This window comes from Marmota monax, unplaced genomic scaffold, assembly GCF_021218885.2.
Source record: "Marmota monax isolate L192 unplaced genomic scaffold, Marmota_monax_Labrador192_F-V1.1 WCK01_AAM20220418_F8-fsc00087, whole genome shotgun sequence".
Lineage (NCBI taxonomy): Eukaryota > Metazoa > Chordata > Mammalia > Rodentia > Sciuridae > Marmota > Marmota monax.
Window position 1 is genome coordinate 6655752 of NW_026693476.1, and position 19080 is coordinate 6674831.

General features: G+C 34.0%; 1 protein-coding gene across 13 annotated transcripts in view; it reads left to right on the top strand.

Annotated features, from left to right (window-relative positions):
• The window catches only part of St7l (suppression of tumorigenicity 7 like), a 166249-nt gene that overhangs the window by 5140 nt on the left and 142029 nt on the right, over positions 1 to 19080 (top strand). For all 13 annotated transcript variants that reach the window (XR_009228091.1, XM_046458261.2, XM_046458249.2 and 10 more), the window contains exons 3-5: positions 3419 to 3581; positions 12700 to 12754; positions 16344 to 16459. Coding sequence is in view for 12 of the 13 variants with exons in the window: in XM_046458249.2 (XP_046314205.1) it covers positions 3419 to 3581; positions 12700 to 12754; positions 16344 to 16459 (334 nt within the window). In the remaining variant the exon portion in view is untranslated. The remainder of the gene's footprint in view (positions 1 to 3418; positions 3582 to 12699; positions 12755 to 16343; positions 16460 to 19080) is intronic.

The window sequence follows — 19080 nt, forward strand, 5'->3', positions numbered from 1 at the left end:
TATGGGCTGAGCTATATCCCCAGCTCTTTTTATTTTTTATTTTTAGACAGGGTCACTCTAATTGCTGAGATTGGCCTCAAACTTAGGATCCTTCTAAGTCATTGGATTACAGGCATGTGCCACCATGCCTAGCAGAAATAAACTGTCTTTAAATGGCTGATATGGGGAAAAAGCATTGATTTCGGAACAGGATCTGATTTTGAGTATCAACTAGCTGATAACTCTGGGCAAGTCACACAAACTATAAAATTTCTCATTCCTTCATATTTAAAAGAGGGGATATCTTATATATTTAATTCATAGAAATATGATGTCTAAAACCATTTAAAAAATTTGTTGTTACTCTTTTTGAAATAGGAAATTCAAGTAACATTTTAAAGACTAAACTATGTCATTACCCTTGCAGTATTGATAGTTTTTTAAATTATTAATATTAGCAAAGGTTGTTGTGTATATAATTTCTCTTACTATCTGGACTTACATATACACATACATTTACATATATACATACATTTACATGTACACTGAGATATATTTGGGAAGCCATTTAATGTAATGGTTAGAAGCTCTGAAGTAAGACAGACCTGAATAAGAAACTCACTTCTGCTTACTTCCCAGTGGTGGTAACTAGAGCTAGTTGTTTGAATTTGGAATTTGTGTCCTCATTTCTATAATTAGTTATTATGAGAATTAAATGACATAATGTATTATAAAGGACTTGGTAAAATGCTTGGCTCATGGAAAGCTTTTGATAAATGTTAACAATTATTATTATCATTGTTTATTTGTGTTAAAAAGTTGATCTAAAAGTTCAGAAAACTTCGAATTCATATTTATTCATAAAAATGCTATAGTGAAGAACAGTTTATTTTTGTTCCCCTTGTGATTTTAGTTCTTGATGGCATTTATCCAATTTTTAAATCCAAGATTTATCCAACATAAATCTTGTCTTTTCTGTCACATAAACAGTTTCTGCTTGTGTAATTTCTTCTGATTGTTTCTTCTTTAAGTTTCATCCCACATCTTAGTAAAATATATGGTATAAGCCAAACCATGACCACATTTGGTGGGAATTAACTCCTTGTTAACTAGTAAGAGTAAGCAGAAAGGAAAGCCATTTTAGGTTGAGCATAAAACATTAGTGGCATAATAGAAAAAAAAAGGAGCAATTTGATTTTCTAGCACTTTCCTTTAAATATTGTAGCATTTAGTCAGTGGGCTACAATATAGTACAAAACAACTGCATAGTTTAGGCACACAAGTAGCTGCTTTATTATTTACTAAGGCAAAAATCAACATTCCTAGAGATTTGAACACTGGTGTGTGTGTGTGAGAGAGAGAGAGAGAGAGAGAGAGAGAGAGAGAGAGAGAGATACTCTGTGGTCAGTAATTTTAAAAAAAATTATAATCTTTTAGGCATTTGTAGATGTGTTTGTTTATTCTTTAAATGAGGTAATATGTTTCTCCATTACATTTAGCAGGAGAATAGTCTATCTGTTAACTTTTTTGAAGGGGGTTTGCTGAGGATTGAACCCAGAGTAGTCAAGCCTTGAGCCACAATTCTAGCCCTTTTTATTTTTTATTTTGGGACAGGGTCTCACTAAGTTGCTTAGGGTCTAAGTTGCTGAGGCTGGCTTTGAACTTACTATCCTCCTGCTTCATCCTCTTGAGCTGCTGGGATTAAAGCCTTTTTTATTTGAGATAGGGTCTTGCTAAGTTGCTGAGGCTGACCTTGAACTTGTGATCCTCTTGCCTCATCCTCCTGAATCAATGGAATTATAAGCATGTACCACCACACCTAGCTGTTGTTTAACTTTCTTTTTTAAAAATATGTTTAGTTGTAGATGGACACAATCCCTCTATTTATTTATTTACTTATTTTTATGTGGTACTGAGGTTCAAACCTAGTGCCTCACACTTATTAGGCAAGCACTCTACCACTGAGCCACAACCCAGCCCCTGTTGGTTACCTTTTTAAGGGACATGATCCATAAATTACAGGAGGAAGATATTGAAGTAACTTTATAGTTGAAACATATAAAACTAGTTGTTCAACTGAAAGCCCCTGATTTATTAATGTAACAAATATGTAGAGAGCCTTTTATATACAGACATCCCTTCTAGATGTTGAGTATACCATGGTAAGCAGACAGATTCTGGCCTCTTGGAATTTGGTCTAGAAGGTGATTATTGATATCGATTCATTTGACAATTTTTATTGAGTGCCCACTGAGTGTCACTGTTTCAAGGCACTGGGCTTATAGCAGTGCATAAAACAAAGAAAAAAATCTTTGTCCTCATAGAGCACACATTATACTATGGGGATATATAATAAAAGATAAAGAAGTAAAATAAATAGCATGTTCTTACTCTTTTTTTTTTTTCTTGCATGTTCTTATTCTCAGTGATAAGTGGTAAGGGGAAAAATGAAGCAGAAAAGGGCATATAAAATGTGGGAAGAAAGTTGAAATTTTAACTAGGTTAGCAAGGAAAAGCCTCACTGAATGGTTGTTTTGTTCCCCACCCCCCTTTTTTTGTTTGCTTGCTTGTTTTTTGTTTTAGTAAAGACCTGAGGGCAGTGAGGAAGGGCTGTATGAAAAAAAAAAACAAAAAGTCTGCTTAGAGGCTTGAGGAATAGCACAATCATTGTAAGTGAAAAGATTACTATGAAAGGAAAATAAGATCTAGTGGAAGCACAACTACCTATTCTATTTTGTGGAATCAGGAACTAAGTTCCCTGAGAAATTGTAATTTAAGATGAAACACAAAGAACCAGACATAGGGAGTTGTGGAGGTTGGAATATCCAAATATGAAAACGTCTACTAATTCATAGAGAGCTTCTTTTGGTTGGTTCCTTTTTTTTTTTGGTACTAGGCATTGAACCCCGGGTGCTGAGCTACATTCTCAGTCCTTTTATTTATTTATTTTGAGACAGAGTCTTGCTAAGTTGTTGAGGGCCTCAATATCTGAGACTGGCCTGGCCTTGAGCTTGCCATCCTCCTACCTCAGTCTCCCAAGTCACTGAGATTATAGGCATACAACAGCATGCATAGCAAACAGTTAAATAATTTATAAATTAAACGTTTATTGTTCTTAATGTTTTATTGCAATGTTTTGCCTAAGCTTGTTAAAATGGAGCTCAAGTAATAAGAGTTCTAATGCATTCTGCTGTTATATATAAATTTAAAATAAATAAATAAATAAAAACTTTTAAAAAAACTATAAAAATGGTATTTTACTTTCATATGGCATGTGCTTTTGGGGAAATCTTAGGTTTGTTTTCTTGAGGGAGAGGGGAGTAAATGCATTTAAAATGTTGAATTGAAGAGGAACATCTTGAGAGAATGTTTTAATTTGAGCTTATATATCTGCTGATCAGTTCTATTTTAAGTAAAAGATGTATTTTCTTTGTCATAGATTTTTGAATGGTGGTACTTCCATAAGCATGGCACATCTTTTATTGAGCAAGTATCTATAAGCCATTTGCGACCACTGATGGGAGGAACAGAAAGCAGCATTTCAGAGTCAGGTCCTTCTTCAAGCAACAGCCAAAGTGAAACAAGCAGACAGAATTTATCGGGTAACTAGTTTTTTAATATGTTTTCACAGCTAAATAGTTAAGACTGAATTTGGCTTTGGGAGATAGAAAAACAACTGTGTGCTGAGAATGTTTATATGACTCTGGTAAATTCATATGTTGAAACCTAATCATCAATGTGATAATGTTAGGAGATGGGACCTTTGAGAGGTTATCATATCCTGAGGGTGGGATCCTCATGAATGGTATTATGAAGGAGACTGTAGAGAGCCATTTGCCCTTACCACCTTGTGAGGACAAAGCGTAACCAGAAGGTGAATCCTCACCAGATGCTACTAAGTTTGCCAGCACCTAGATAATGAATTTCCCAACCTCCAAAAATGTGAGACATGAATTTCTGTTGTTTATAAGCTATATAGTTTATGGTATTTTGTTACAGCCAACCAAATAGACTAAAATAAAGAGAACTTTATCTTTCATGTAAATAAAGGTGATCCATGGCTAGTGGGGAGAGCAGTGATCATCAGAAATCAGATCCCTTCAATTTTGTTAGTCTGCCATCTTCAAATGCAGTTTTTACTTTGTGGTCCAATGTACTTTCTCTGGCTTTAGTCATCATATCCATGAAGCATTCAGCAGGAAGGAGAAAAGGCCAGGAGATGGACACTATTTCCCTCATCCATCTCATGGCAGGCAAGGATACTTCCCAGAAGCATTATATATTATTTCCACTTACTTTCTACTCATCAGACCTTTGTTAAATGGCCACCACTAGTCATAAGGGAGACGAGAAATTATAATCTTTTTCTTGGTGTGTACATACACAGCAAATAATCAGGGGATATTATTATTTGCCAAATGAGAAATCTAGGAATTTACCATCTCTACCAAGAGAGCAAAGTGAGAAAAATACTTTTTCTCTTCAGTTTTCTTACAGAGGCATCAAAGTTTAGTTCCTCATGTTTGAATAGTTCATTGTCATACTTGAATTGTGGATAGTTCCTCTCTATGTGTCCAGTAATGGAAATCAAGTATTATTAATGATATGTAATTAGGAAAGTAAAGTTTTCAAAGCCAAATAAAAATGATATTTTTGGATTATTCTCATTTGGTATAATAATAATGATAATTTTAAGAAATGAATTAATTCTCTAAAATTCCTGTAATGTCTCATTTGTTCAATAAACCCAGTCACTAGTTATGTCAGTTTAGTAGAAAATACCAAGTACAGATCCTGGCATTTTTTAAGATTTGGTCAGGTGAAGACCAAGATGAGTAGAGGTGGGGTTGGTAGCCATTTGGGAGTTCAGGAAGGAATAATGATGATTTTTTTAACTGTCTCTTTTCTCTCCTTTCATAAAATAATCCTAAGAGCAGTATAGATTAAAATGAATTTTATATATATATATATATATATATATATATATATCAATCTGTCCCAAAAAAGCTCAAAGTTCAGTATATGAATAATTATAGCAATAATACACATGTGATTTTATTCTTTATTGTAAGACTGACCAAATCATTCAAAATGATAATGAAGATAACCTTAAAAACATTCCAAGTTGGTAGGAGATATAGACTTACAAATAAGTTGACAGCAAAAGATTATGGTTAGCTGCTTTTATCAGGTATGTATATAATACTGTAGTGACAGAAAAAAGGAGTAGTCAGTTAGTGTTCAGTTAGTTTTAGCGCCACAAAATGTTTTACAGAGAACAGGTTTGAATTGGACCTCAAAAATGAGTCAAAGTCTCTCAGGGTAACTTCCTTTCATTCTATACTATTATTATCTTCCATAGACATATATACTGGGAGAAGCAATTTTAAATGTCTACTCACAAGTTTTAAGTTCCAGAGCCACATTTCTGACTCTTGCTAGACATCTCCACTTTTGATGATCCTAAGCACCCTGAACTTACTCTGTTCAAAATGAAACTAATTACCTTCTTCTAGTAGTTTTCCTTTCATAATCTCACAATCTATTAATGATATCTAACTTCTATACTAGAAATCTTTATTTGTTTATATCTCTTTTATTCCCCTTTTATTCTCCAAACAATTGACCCTCAAATTATATTGATTTACCCTCAAAAATTATCTTTGCTCCATCCTACCTTCTTTGATTTCAACATTTGCTATACCGTATTCAGGCATTTGATATCTCTTTCTGAGGCTATTGCTACAGTGTCCTAAACGATTTTTCTTCCTCTAATACTTCTAGTACATTCTCTCCATTTACTGTATTAAAAAATGGTTCTAAAACTTATTGGACTTAGGAATTTTAACACAAATTACTGAACATCTTAAGTAGCTTGTACTTTTTTATTGTATTCATCATTATTGTCAGACTAGAAATTAAGCATAAATTTCAAAAATTATTAATTTTAAAAAGTGACAATAAAGCCATTACATATTTCTATAGACTGTGTTATGTTCTCAAAATTCATACGTTGAAACTCCAACTTCCAATGTAATAGTATTTGGAGATAGGACTTTTAGGAAGTAATTAAGATTAAATAAGGTCATAAGGGTGGATTCTTAATCTGATAAGATTGTCAGCCTTACAAGATAGGATGGTGTCCACCACACAAGAGCAGAGCAAGAATGCTACTGTCTGCAAGCTAGGAAGAGAATCATCACCAGAATCCAACCATCTTGGTCTTGGACTTCCGCCTCCAGATTATGAGAAAATCAATTTCTGTTGTTTAAGCTACCTAGTATATGATATTTTGTTATGGCATCCTGAATTGAATTGATATTTTGGTACTAAGAAGTATGGTACCACTGTAACAAATACATCAATATGTATAAGTGACTTTGGAACTGGGTAATGGGCAGAGGCTAGAAGGGTTCTTAGGTGAATGTCCAGAAATATGGACATTCAGGGCAATTCTGGTGATATCTTAGAAGAAATTGAGGAACATGTTATTGGAAACCAGAAGAAAAGTGATTCTTGTTATAGAGTAGAAAAGAATTAGACTGAACTGTGTTTAGCATTTTATGAAAGGTAAAATTTGACACTGAAATTGGATATTTAGCTGAGAATATTTCTAAACAACGTATGGATGGAGTAGCTCATTTCCTCCTGAAACGTAAAAGAGGAGAGATGAATTCAAGAAGGAATTCCTAAGCAAAAATGAAGCAGAACCAGAACTTGATGATTTGGAAAATTCTCAGCCTATCTATATTGTCAAAAATGAGAAAACTTATTCTGAAAAGTACTCCAAGGACATGACTGAACAGCCTTTTGAGATAATATGTCCAGCTCATGGACTTGACTTGATCGTTCAACTATCAGCAGAATTCAGGAATAGAAGTGGATTTATTCCAGAAAGGCATTGACAGTTTGTACTAATGGAGACAAAACCAAACCAAATAAAGGACGATATTAGACTGTTTGGATTCTGCAGGACTGTACCGTAAAACTACATAGCTGCAAGATACAGCCTTCAAAAAAGACCAACCCCTAAAGGGGTTGTTTAAGCCACATAATTTATGGTGTTTTAGTATGGAAGTCCAAGCTAACTAATGTACATGTTATGAAAATTAATTATATTTCCCCAAACAAGAAAAAGCTTAGTCAGGAGACTAGCATTGTTTTACGTTTGTTCAAATCTCTTTAATGTCTACCTTAATATAGAACAGCTTATTTTCATACGTTTCTGCACTGTCTGTTGTGATGTTTTAATTAAAGCATATGAGGAAAATCTAGGCTTGCACAGGTACGTAGTTGGAAAGGGGGAGAATATTTTAATAGATGTTTCAGAAAATTGTGGATATTCTTTTTTTGGGTACTACATCAAAACTCACTGAAGGGTGCTTTCTAAAATTGTAGTTTAATATGGAATTTGAACATTGCATTCTCTGTTAAAATCTGTTCATTTTGAATGGATCGTTTTCCCATAGTTTTAAAATATCACATTTGTTATTTGGAAAATCCTTTTTCTCTGTGTTATGCTTATTTTAAATGTTAAAACATTTTATTGCATAACATAAGAAAAATCACATTTGTTAATATTGCTACTAAATCTTACAAAAAAGTCTTTAGTATCGTGACATTACCAAACTCACAGTTGGAGATACAGATTTTTCAAACTTTTAACGTTACTTGAAAAATTTTATCTTTCACAGCCAATACTGTTAGTTTTCTTCCTTGAGGTTGACATCTTCACTTTTTCATTTTTAAGAAAATGTCTTTTAGGTACCCATTTGAATAATCACCAATTTGTCTTCTTGTGGATTTTTCAACTAAAAGTATTATATGACAAAAGTGACCAGTTCAACTTACAAAATAATTGATTTTATCATAGCTGATATAAAGTTTAAAAAGTTGCCTTGGGTCCCCAGCACTGAAAAGAGAAGGTTGGGGAGGGGAAGGAAGGAAATAAATTTGCCAGTGGGGATGCTTCTCAGTGTTAAGATTACTTGCCTAGCAGGCATGAGGCCCTGGGTTCATAGCACCAGGGAGAAAAAAATTGCCTTGTTTATACTACAGTGATTTGGGGCGAAGAATTCAATGACTGTTAGTACAATTTGGCATCACTGCCTTGACTCATGCTAAAGTATAATGGTTTGCCAGGTGCCACATGCCTATAATCCTAGCAGCTCAGGAGGCTGAGACAGGAGGATTGTGAGTTCAAGGCTAGCCTCAGTACATAGATGCAAAAATTCTTAATAAAATAATGGCAAAATGCATACAAAAACATATTGAAAAGGTAGTGCACCATGATCAAGTGGGGTTCATCCCAGGGATGCAAGGTTGGTTCAACATACAGAAATCAAAAAAAGTAGTTCATCACATAAATAGACTTAAAAGAATCACATGATTATTTCAACAGATGCGGAAAAAGTATTTGACAAAATACAGCATCCATTCAAGCTGAAAACACTGGAATAACTAGGGATAGTAGGAACATACCTCAACATCGTAAAAGCTGTATACATTAAACCCAAGGCCAACATCATTTTAAATGGAAAAAAATTGAAAGCATTCTTTCTAAAAACTGGCAAAAGACAAGGATGCCCTCTTTCACCACTTTGATTCAACATAGTCCTTGATACTTTAGCCAGATTAATTAGATGAAAGAAATTAAAGGGATACAAATAGTAAAAGAAGAACTGAAATTATCCCTATTTGCCCATGACATGACTCTATATTTACAAGACCCAAATAATTCCACCAGAAAACTTTTAGAACTCATAAATTAATTAAGCAAAGTAACAGGAAATAGAATTAACAACCATAAGTCAATTGTGTTCCTATACCTCAGCAATGGGTCAACTGGAAGAGAAATTAGGAAAACTATCCCATTCATAATAGCCTTAAAAAATAAAATATTGGGGAATCAATCTAAGAGGTGAAAGACCTCTGCAATGAAAACTATAGAACACTAAAGAAAGGAGTTGAAGAAGACCTTAAAAAATGGAAAGATCTCCCATGTTCTTGTATAGGCAAGATTAATATTGTCAAAATGGCCAAACTACCAAAAGCACTATACAGATTTAATGCAATTCCAATTAAAATTCCAACAATGTTCTTCATAGAAATAGAAAAAGCAGTCATGAAATTCATTTGGAAAAGTAAGAGGCCCAGAATAGACAAAGCAATCCTCAGAGAGAAAAGGGAAGCAGGTGGCATCACAACACCAATACTACAGAGCTATAGTAACAAAAACGGCATAGTATTGGCACCAAAACAGACATGAAAACCAGTGGTATAGCATAGAAGACACAGAGACAAACCCACATAAATACGGTTATCTCATACTAGTCAAAAGCACCATGAACAAACATTGGAGAAAAGGTAGCCTATTAAACAAATGATGCTGGGAAAACTGGAAATTCATATGTAGCAAAATGAAGTTAAACTCCTATCTCTCACCCAGCACAAAACTCCAAGTGAATCAAGGACCTAGGCATTAGAACAGAGACCCTGAGCCTACTAGAAGGAAAAGTAGGCCCAAATCTCCATCATGTCAGCTTAGGAACTGAATTCCTCAACAAGACTCCCTAAAGTGCAAGAAATAAAATCAAGAATCAATAAATGGGATGGTGTCAAACTAAAAATCTTTTTCACAGCACAGGAAACAATAAAAAATGTGAACAGAAGCTTACAGAATGGGAGAAAATCTTTGCCACCTACACCTTATACAGAGTAGAACTCAAAAAACTTAACACCAAAAAAAAAAACAAAAAAAAAAAACAAATAACCCAATCAATAAATGGGCAAAGGAATTGAACAGACATTTCATAGAAGAAATATGATCAGTCTACAAATATGTGAAAAAATGTTCAATATCTCTAGCAATTAGAGAAATTCAAATTAAAACTACACTGAGATTTCATCTCATTCCTGTCAGAATGGCGATTATCAGTCAGAATACAAGTAACAATAAATGTTGGTGAGGATGTGGGGAGAAAGTTACACCTATACATTTGCTGGTGGGACTGCAAATTGATGAAACCACTCTGGAAAGCAGTCTGGAGATTCCTCAGAAAACTTGGAGTGGAACCACCATTTGACGCAGCTATCCCACTCCTTGGTTTATACTCAAAGGACTTAAAATCAGCTTACTATAGTGACATGGCCACATCAGTGTTCACAGCAGCTTAATTCATAATGGCTAAACTATGGAGGTGTCCTTCAACAGATGAATGGATAAAGAAAATGTGGTACATATATACACAACGGACTGTTACTCAGCCATAAAGGAGGAGGAAATTATGGCACATGCCAGTAAATGGATGGTACTGGAGACTATCATGCTAAATGAAATAAGCCAATCTCAGAAAACCAAAAGCTGAATGTTCTGATATGCAGAACATTAACAGGGGTGGAGGGAAGAATAGAAGTTCATTGAATTTTAGACAAAGGGGAATAAAGGGAAGGGAGGGGAGATGGAAATAGAAAAGACAGTAGAATGAATTGGAGGGGGAATGGAAATAGAAAAGACAGTAGAATGAAAGACATAACTTTCCTATGTTCATTAAATGTATGACCAATGTAATGCCACATTATGTACAACCACAAAAATGGGATGTCTACTCTAGTTATGTATAGTATGTCCAAATATATTCTGCTGTCATGTATAACTAAAAAGAACAAATAAAAATTAAAAAAAAAAAAAAACCAGCGTCAGAAACTTAGCAAGAACCTAAGTAACTCAGCGAGACTCTCTTTCTAAATAAAATATAAAAAAGGGCTGGAGATATGGCTCATGGTTAAGAGCCCCTGGGTTCAATTCCCAGTACCAAAATAAAAAAAAGTGTAGTGGTTATACCCACATTAACTTGATACTATTAGTTAAATTGTGCAACAGGATGGTAAGATAAATGAGTTGCCTAGGGCACAAAATTTAAAGATGCCCTCATTCTCAGGGTCCTATAACTGAGTCCACGTCAACACAAAGGCAAATCATGTCTCAGAATTTACTATGAAAACAGTTACTTTGCATTTCCATGAATCATACTTTAAGAACTGCTTTGATATTTGTTGTTATTCTGCTTATAATCCTTTGATAGCTTCTCACTGACTCAAGATTATATCTAGACTTTTTTTTACCACAATTCAATAAAGTTTTATTTTCCCTTTTTTCCTCTCTATTAGACCCTAATTTATTTTTTATTAATTTTAAAAATTTTGATATGACAGTGGATTGTGTTACAATTCAAATTACACATATAGAGCACAATATTGTTCATATCTCTGGTCATATACAAAGTACATTCACACCAATTCGTGTCTTCATACATGTACTTTGGATAATAATGTCCATCACATTCCACCATCATTTCTAACCCCCTGCCCCCTCCCCTCCCCTCCCCTCCCCTCCCTCGGCCCTATCTAGAGTTTGTCTATTTCTCCCATGCTTCCTTTCCCTACCCCACTATGAATCAGCCTCCTTATATCAGAGAAAACATTCAGCATTTGGTTTTTTGGGATTGGCTAACTTCACTTAGCATTATCTTCTCTAACTCCATCCATTTACCTGCAAATGCCATGATTTTATTCTCTCATTGCTGAGTAATATTCCATTGTGTGTCTATGTCACATTTTTTTTAATCCATTCATCTATTGAAGGGCATCTAGGTTGGTTCCACAGTTTAGCCATTGTGAATCGTGCTGCTATAAACATTGATGTGGCCGTGTCCCTGTAGTATGCTGTTTTTAAGTCCTTTGGGTATAGACCAAAGAGAGGGATAGGTAGGTCAAATGGTGGTTCCATTCCCAGTTTTCTAAGAAATCTTCATACTGCTTTCCATATTGGCTGCACCAATTTGCAGTCCCACCAGCAGTGTAGGAGTGTACCTTTTCCCCCACATCCTCGCCCACACTTAATGGTATTTGTGTTCATAATAGCTGCCATTCTGACTGGAGTGAGATGAAATCTTAAGAGTGATTTTGATTTGCATTTCTCTAATTGCTAGCAATGATGAACATTTTTTTCATATATTTGTTGATTGATTTTATATCATCTTCAGACTCTTTAAAATGGAATATAAGTTCCTTCATCAATTTCCTTCAGTCTACCTTTATTTCAGCTCTTCCTCCTACACCCTACCATCTGCTCTAGCCTAAACATGATGTACAGTTTTATGGTAATTCCTCTGCTTTGAATGTGGCAATCTTCTACTCATCTTTTATGATTCAATGATTCAGCTTCAGTTCAAATGTCACCGCCTCCCTAAAACCTTCGCTGATTCCTCCAGAGAAAAATTCACTTTCCTTTTTTTTTGGTTGGAATAAAACAGGTCTCAACTATAGCACTTGTCATACAGTTTAGTGATGGTTCATAATACTGTATTTAATTCAGTTAAACAAGTCAGTTCCAGATACTGTGGTAGGCTTCACAAACATAAAAGTGAGCTAAGATATCATATTTGAGAGGGGGAATTAAAATCCAAACAGATAATCAATCACATTTTAAATGGTAACTGACATAACTGAATTATGAACCAAACACTATGGAGACAGAAATAAGGAATGACTAGATTTAATTCTATGCTTCTTGAGAGCCAAGGTGATTAATGGTTTATTTGTCTTTGTATCATCTGTGGCTAGTTCTGTGCTTAGAATAACTGGGTAGACAGTGAATGTTGATTAAATGAAGATTTGACTGCATTTGTTTGAACTCTTTTTTTTCCCCATGTTTTTCAGAATGCAAGGTATGGAGAAACCCTTTAAATCTTTTCAGAGGAGCAGAATATAGAAGGTACTACATTTTGCTTTCGTTATAAGTAGAGTGAAAGTACTATGGAAACATTTGTTTTTATAAATATATCACAGTTTCTTCCAGTTGGAGATGTTGATATATATAATAAGGTAAAAAGATTAGCTCAAGTTTTTGTGGCAGCATCTTGACTATGTATTAGAAGCAATGCTTTAAATCATGTTTGTGATATGTAATAAGTCCCTTAGTTTATGTTAGAAAGCCTTTTTTAAAGAATTCTTGAGGTTAAAAAAAATTGTAGGTGTCAGCAAACTCCTATGCATATGTGCTCAATTTCAAGATTTCAAGATTCACTAGAAAACTTCAATCTGAATGTGAATATGAGCTCATATTTGAGCAACGGTACAGGATTTTTTTATTGATTTTATATTACCATCTCCTCTCTATACTACTGTGTTCATTTTTCTTCCAGTTTTATTGTGAATGAAAAAGCATCTCTAGAAACTTCCAACTATTGATATTTGACATTCATTTTTTAAAAATATGTATTTTCTAGTTTTAGGTGGATGCAATATCTTTATTTTTATTTTTATGTGTGCTGAGGATCAAACCCAGTGCCTCATGCATGCTAGGTGAGCACTCTACCACTGAGCCACAATCCCAGCCCTGACTTTCATTTTTATTTTGAGTAGGACTTTGTTTTACCTGGAGGTAGACTGGAGCATGTTGTTTAACTCACTGTACAACCCTACTCTGTGCAAAATGATGGAGATACAAAAATGCTTAAACAATAACCCTTCTTTGTAAGTACTTGATAGTGTAAGATAGAGGCATCCTGGAAAGTGAAAACTAGGCTTTTATGGGAGATGTCTTTAACCTGTATTAAGGGATTCTGTAAGAGGTCCTTGAACCTTCTACACTGTTTATTAAGTTATTGCCACAGTTCCTTGTTATATTATACAGATTCTACTTCATGAAGATTTTAAAGAGAAATTTCTTAGTACCAGAAATATGCTTCTTTTGAATGATTAATTCAAAAAAGTCTGAATTGGTTGATAATCATTTTGTAGTTCTAGAAAGTTTAAAGCCATACTGTAATCAATTCTTAGTAAATGCACTGAACTTTATGGTTAATTTCATTTTAGGTTCCATTTGTGTCCCAATTATTATTTTTCCTCTATTGAATCTTTTTAATCTACTTTCAGTGTAGGTTATATTATACTTTGTATTTCATCTGCCTCCAATCATTTTAGGAATAATATGGATTACTAATTATTTTTAAATTTTTATTATCTTTTATGGTGCTAATGACCAAACCCAGGGCCTCATACGTGCAAGATGAAGTGCTCTACCACTGAGCTATACCTCTAGCTCAGTATTTTCTTACTTTTAGAATGCGTAGCAAAACTTTGATAGATTAACAAGAATTTGTTTTTCCTTTTTTCTTCATGACAATTTTTTTATAAACTAAAATTTTAGGGCTAGAGTTGTAGCTCAGTGGTAGAGTGCTTTCTTCGAATGTGTGAGGCCCTGGGTTCGATCCTCAGCGTCTCACATAAATAAATAAAAGATCCTTTGACAACTAAAATATATCTGCTTACAGATATAGATATCTGTTTAGGGGGAAAAAAAAGCTAAAATTTTAGCAAGGCTATTTATTTATTTATTTTTGTGCTGGGGATTGAACCCAGGAAACTTACACACCGAGTCACATCCCCAGTCCTTTTTACTTTTTATTTTGACATACAGTCTCACTAAGTTTCATAGGGTCTTGTTAAGTGGCTGAGGCTGCCCTCAAACTTGTGATGCTCCCTTCTCAGCCTCTTAAATTGCTGGGATTACAGGCATGAGCCACCATACCCAGCTATTGTTTAATGGTATAAAATAACTTAAGAACTTTGATCATGTATAAATAACATTTAAAATGTTCTTTTCTGGTACTCAGTTTTTCTGTTTGTAAAATATATGCATATTCATTGTACAAAATTAAAAATACATAGATGCATAAAAATGAAAGTAAAAATCACTTTTCCACCACTAAGTGTTAATTGCTATTAGTATTTTAGAATATCTCCATCCAGTCTCTCTTTTATATGCACATATAGAAACAAAACTTTAACACCATACTCAAAGATATACATCCTACTTTTTTTCCAATATAACATTATGTGAATTTCCCACAAAATTTCTTGATAACATGGATTTCTTTAAAAATGTGATTTTTATGGTTGTATTTTTTCTATTGTATGCATGCATATACCTTACTTTACCCATAGTCTCTCCCATCTGGGTTACTGAGATTATTTTTCCACTGTTAGCATTAAATTGGTATATTATAAGTATGTAGCCACATCTATGATTATTTCCTCAGGGTTTATTTGTAGCACAGGGATTACTGAATAATAGGGTATAAACAGGTTTTTTTTCTTCCCTTGATTTTTGAAAATCATTACTATGTAAATTTTAAATTTTTTTTAAAGGAGAGAAAATGTTTAATGGAATTCCACCTAGATGTAACTTTTTAAAGACTTTTGATAGATATTACCCAATTGATTTCTGAGAAGAGAAATGTATTCTAATTTGCATTTATTCCCATAACATACATATGCATATTCCACTTCATCCTTGATAACACATCTTCATCAGTTTGATAGGTGAAGAGTAAAACTTAATTTTAATTCACTATTTGTTTATTACTAATGAGATTTGACATTTAAAAATGTATTTACTAGCCTGGTGTGGTGGTGCATGTCTGTAATCCCATCTTCTTGAGGGGCAGAGGAAGGAGAATCACAAGTTTGAGGACCTTAACAACTTAACAAGAACAATCTCAAAATAAAAAGATCTTGGGAAGTATCTCAGTGGTAGAGTATCCCTGGGTTCAATCTCCGGTTTGGAAAATAAAAAGAGTATTTACTAGACAGTTTATTGTAGGATTGGGTGGGATGAAAGTTTATAATTTTACTTTAGTGAAATATGGAAAAAAAGTTTCTCTCTCTCTCTCTCTCTCTTTCTTTTTATGGTATTGGGTACTGGTAATTGAACCCAGGAGCACTCTACCACTGAGATACTTACCCAGTCAGTTTTTTTTTTTTTTTTAATTTTAAGAGAGGGTCTTGCTAAGTTGCCCAGGCTGTCATCAAACTTGTGATCCTCCTGTCTCAGCCTCCCGAGTTGTAGAGATGGTAGGTGTGCACCACTGTGCCCTGCTCTGTCTATACACTGAAAGCCCTACACCATCTTGATATTGAGTAGAAATTCATCTCCTTTCTTTTAGCTTCTATGGAGTTTTACTTGTAATATTTAATTTTTATTCATTGAGAATTTATTCAAATATATTTAATGAGGTGTATATCTAACATTGTTTTATTCCTTCAAATCCAGTATTCAGAACATTGTGTATTGAATAATTTATTCTTTTGATTTCCTGTTTGATGTTTTATTATCATATTCTTAATTAGTTTTTGTAGATTATCTCACTCATTTTGCTAAGTATAATAAATTTTAAAAATATCCTGAAATAGAATATAGAACTTGTAGTCCTCTATCTTTGGAATTTAAATAGTGTATGTTATAGCAGACAGATGCTCTCTCATGTCTAATTTAAATATTTTCTTGTGTTTTGGTTAAGATACACTTGGGTGACTGGAAAAGAGCCACTTACATACTATGACATGAACTTGTCAGCTCAGGACCATCAGACCTTTTTCACCTGTGACTCAGACTTTTTACGTCCTTCAGACACAGGTACGTCATATCTATTCATGGTGCAAACAGTGACTGAAAATTATTTGAAAAGTTCTTTAGAGTTATTTATTATAATATCCAGAGTTATTTGGGTTGAAGTTATTTGCATTATTGATAAGAAACTCAGATTAAATAATATTAACAGACATATTAACTCAAATTATATTAAATAATATAGTATTTGCAGTATGCCAGGCAGTGTGCTAGCTGATAGGGATCAAAGATGAAAATATATTCCTTGCTCTCCAAGTTTCATACACTATTAAGGAAGACACCTATGAAAGCCCTGGTTTAAGTAATTTGAAGAAATGTACTAATTTAATTTTCCCACTTTATGAGAGGTACTAGTATCAGTTTAGTTTTAAAAATAAAAGAACTGGTTCTGGGGATGAAGCTTACTGCTGAAGTGTTTGTCTAGCATGCATAAGACCATTGATTTGATCTCTAGCACTGCAAATAAATAAATAAAACAAAGGAACTAAGGCAAAGAGAGATCAAGTAGTATGCCCTAATCACACAGCTAATACATAGGATAGGTTTCAAACTCCAGTTTGGCTTTTAACCACTATAATACTACTACTTCCACTTAACCACATTGATAGGTAGTTTGAAAAAGCCAGTTTCTTAGCACTGAATTGAGTTCATTGTCATGTATCGTCGTTGGATTAAATATATTAAGGATAGATGGTAGCAGGAATTTAAGGATCTTTGATATGGTTTCATAAAATATTTAATTTCAAATAGAGGTTAAAAAAGAATTGCTTTATGTTTATAAGTTTAATGTTATTATTAGCAAAAGTATGTTTTAGAAATAGGAGTAGAGTGTAAGTATTATGAGTTAATTTTAAGGATTGAAGTGAGTCTGGAAATTAGCCCTCTCATAGTCAGAATTGCAAACATCAGTAGACTTTCCAAACAGCCACTCTGACTGTCCACTAAAACTGTAGTCTTAAAACATTTCTACACTAAAATTATAGTCTTAAAACATTCACTATCTCCAAAAAGAATTTTAAAATTATGTATGCCACCCCCAACCAGTGCGGGCAGCTGAACTAAGATCACTCGTGTGAATTTGCAGGGACATAAAATAAAACACAGACATGATTTACCTTTATACAAGCTTTAGGATGGCTTCCCCATCTTTCATCCTCAGGCTCCCCAAAAGGGAAAGCAAGAGAAAGTCATGAGAGGCTGATGAGAGAGAGGGAACACGTTTGGAAGTCACCTTTTGTTGGGGAGGACTGTTGTTCTTAGAAAGTTCTATTCATAAAAAGGCAGAAGGGGCAGGAGTATAAGGGAACAGGTGAGTGTAACTCAACCCTAGGGACATGCCCCACAAAGATGACCGTCTTGCTATCCGAGTGGTTGGCCAGAGCCTGAGGCATCAGGTCTGGAAGGCATGGTCCTTCTGTGTGGCTCCCCACATATGTGTTCTTTTACTTTTTTTTTTTTTTTTCTGGTACTGGGGATTGAACCCAGGGGTGCTTTACCACTAAGCTATGTCCGCAGCCCTTTTTATTTTTTGAGACAAGGTCTCACTGAGTTTCTTAGGGCCCTGTTAAATTGCTGAGGCTGGCCTCAAACTTGTGATCCTTCCTCAGCCCAGTCAGTGGGATTACAGGCATTCGCCATTATGTCTAACTCAATCTTTTTAAAATTAACATTACAAGGTAAAATAATGACAAAGAATGTAATTTTTGACATATTGCAAAATTTTGTAGACATTAAAAAAGTAAAATTAATATGCCTTATTTTAAATATACATCATGGAGTCAGTTTATTTTATGTGTGTGTGTGTGTGTGTGTGTTTTCTGGGATTGAACCTAGGACACATGCTACGTACTCTACTACTAAGCTACATATATTGCCCCAGATCCTGGAATCAAAAAATTTGACACCCACCTTATCTATTGAAAACTACATGATTAAACGTTTTCTAACAGTAACAAGCTTTTGTAAGTCCTTTTTCTTCTTAATGCATATCTATTTTACATACTTTATAATTGTATTATAATTAATGCTTAAGTCTTTTATCATAAGCAGACTTTTCTACAATAAACAAGTATACTTTTTTAATGTAAATTTGGTCTAGGTTCTAAATAATGTGATATATTTTAATCAAAGTTTTGTCAAGTCCTTACAGATATATAACTTAGATCTTTAAACTTTGAAATATGTCCTCCATGAAACCTAATTGGATGCATGTCTTCATTTTTCAATCCTATTAACGAAACCAGACGCTTTCTGGTAGTGAAGTCTGTGACTTCATTTTTCAGTTCAAGTAAACATATTAGCGTGCATCTTCCATGATAATGTTCTCTTCTGAATTCAAATTCCAAGATGGAAAGATAGATAAATCTTGGAGCTTGGACTAGACCAAATTCCCAGAAAGCCAATGATATATATTAATAGTTTTATATTCAAAAGACAAATGTGTATGTATATGGGATGTGGCAAATTTCCCTGACTTATCATCTTTAGTAATCATTAAATGAGTTGATTTTGTTCTCATCTTATCAATTTGTTTATCTAAGGCAGAGAACAAGTATATTCTTGGGGCTAGGGTTGTGGCTCAGTGGTAGAGCACTTGCATAGCACATGTGAGTCACTGGGTTAGATCC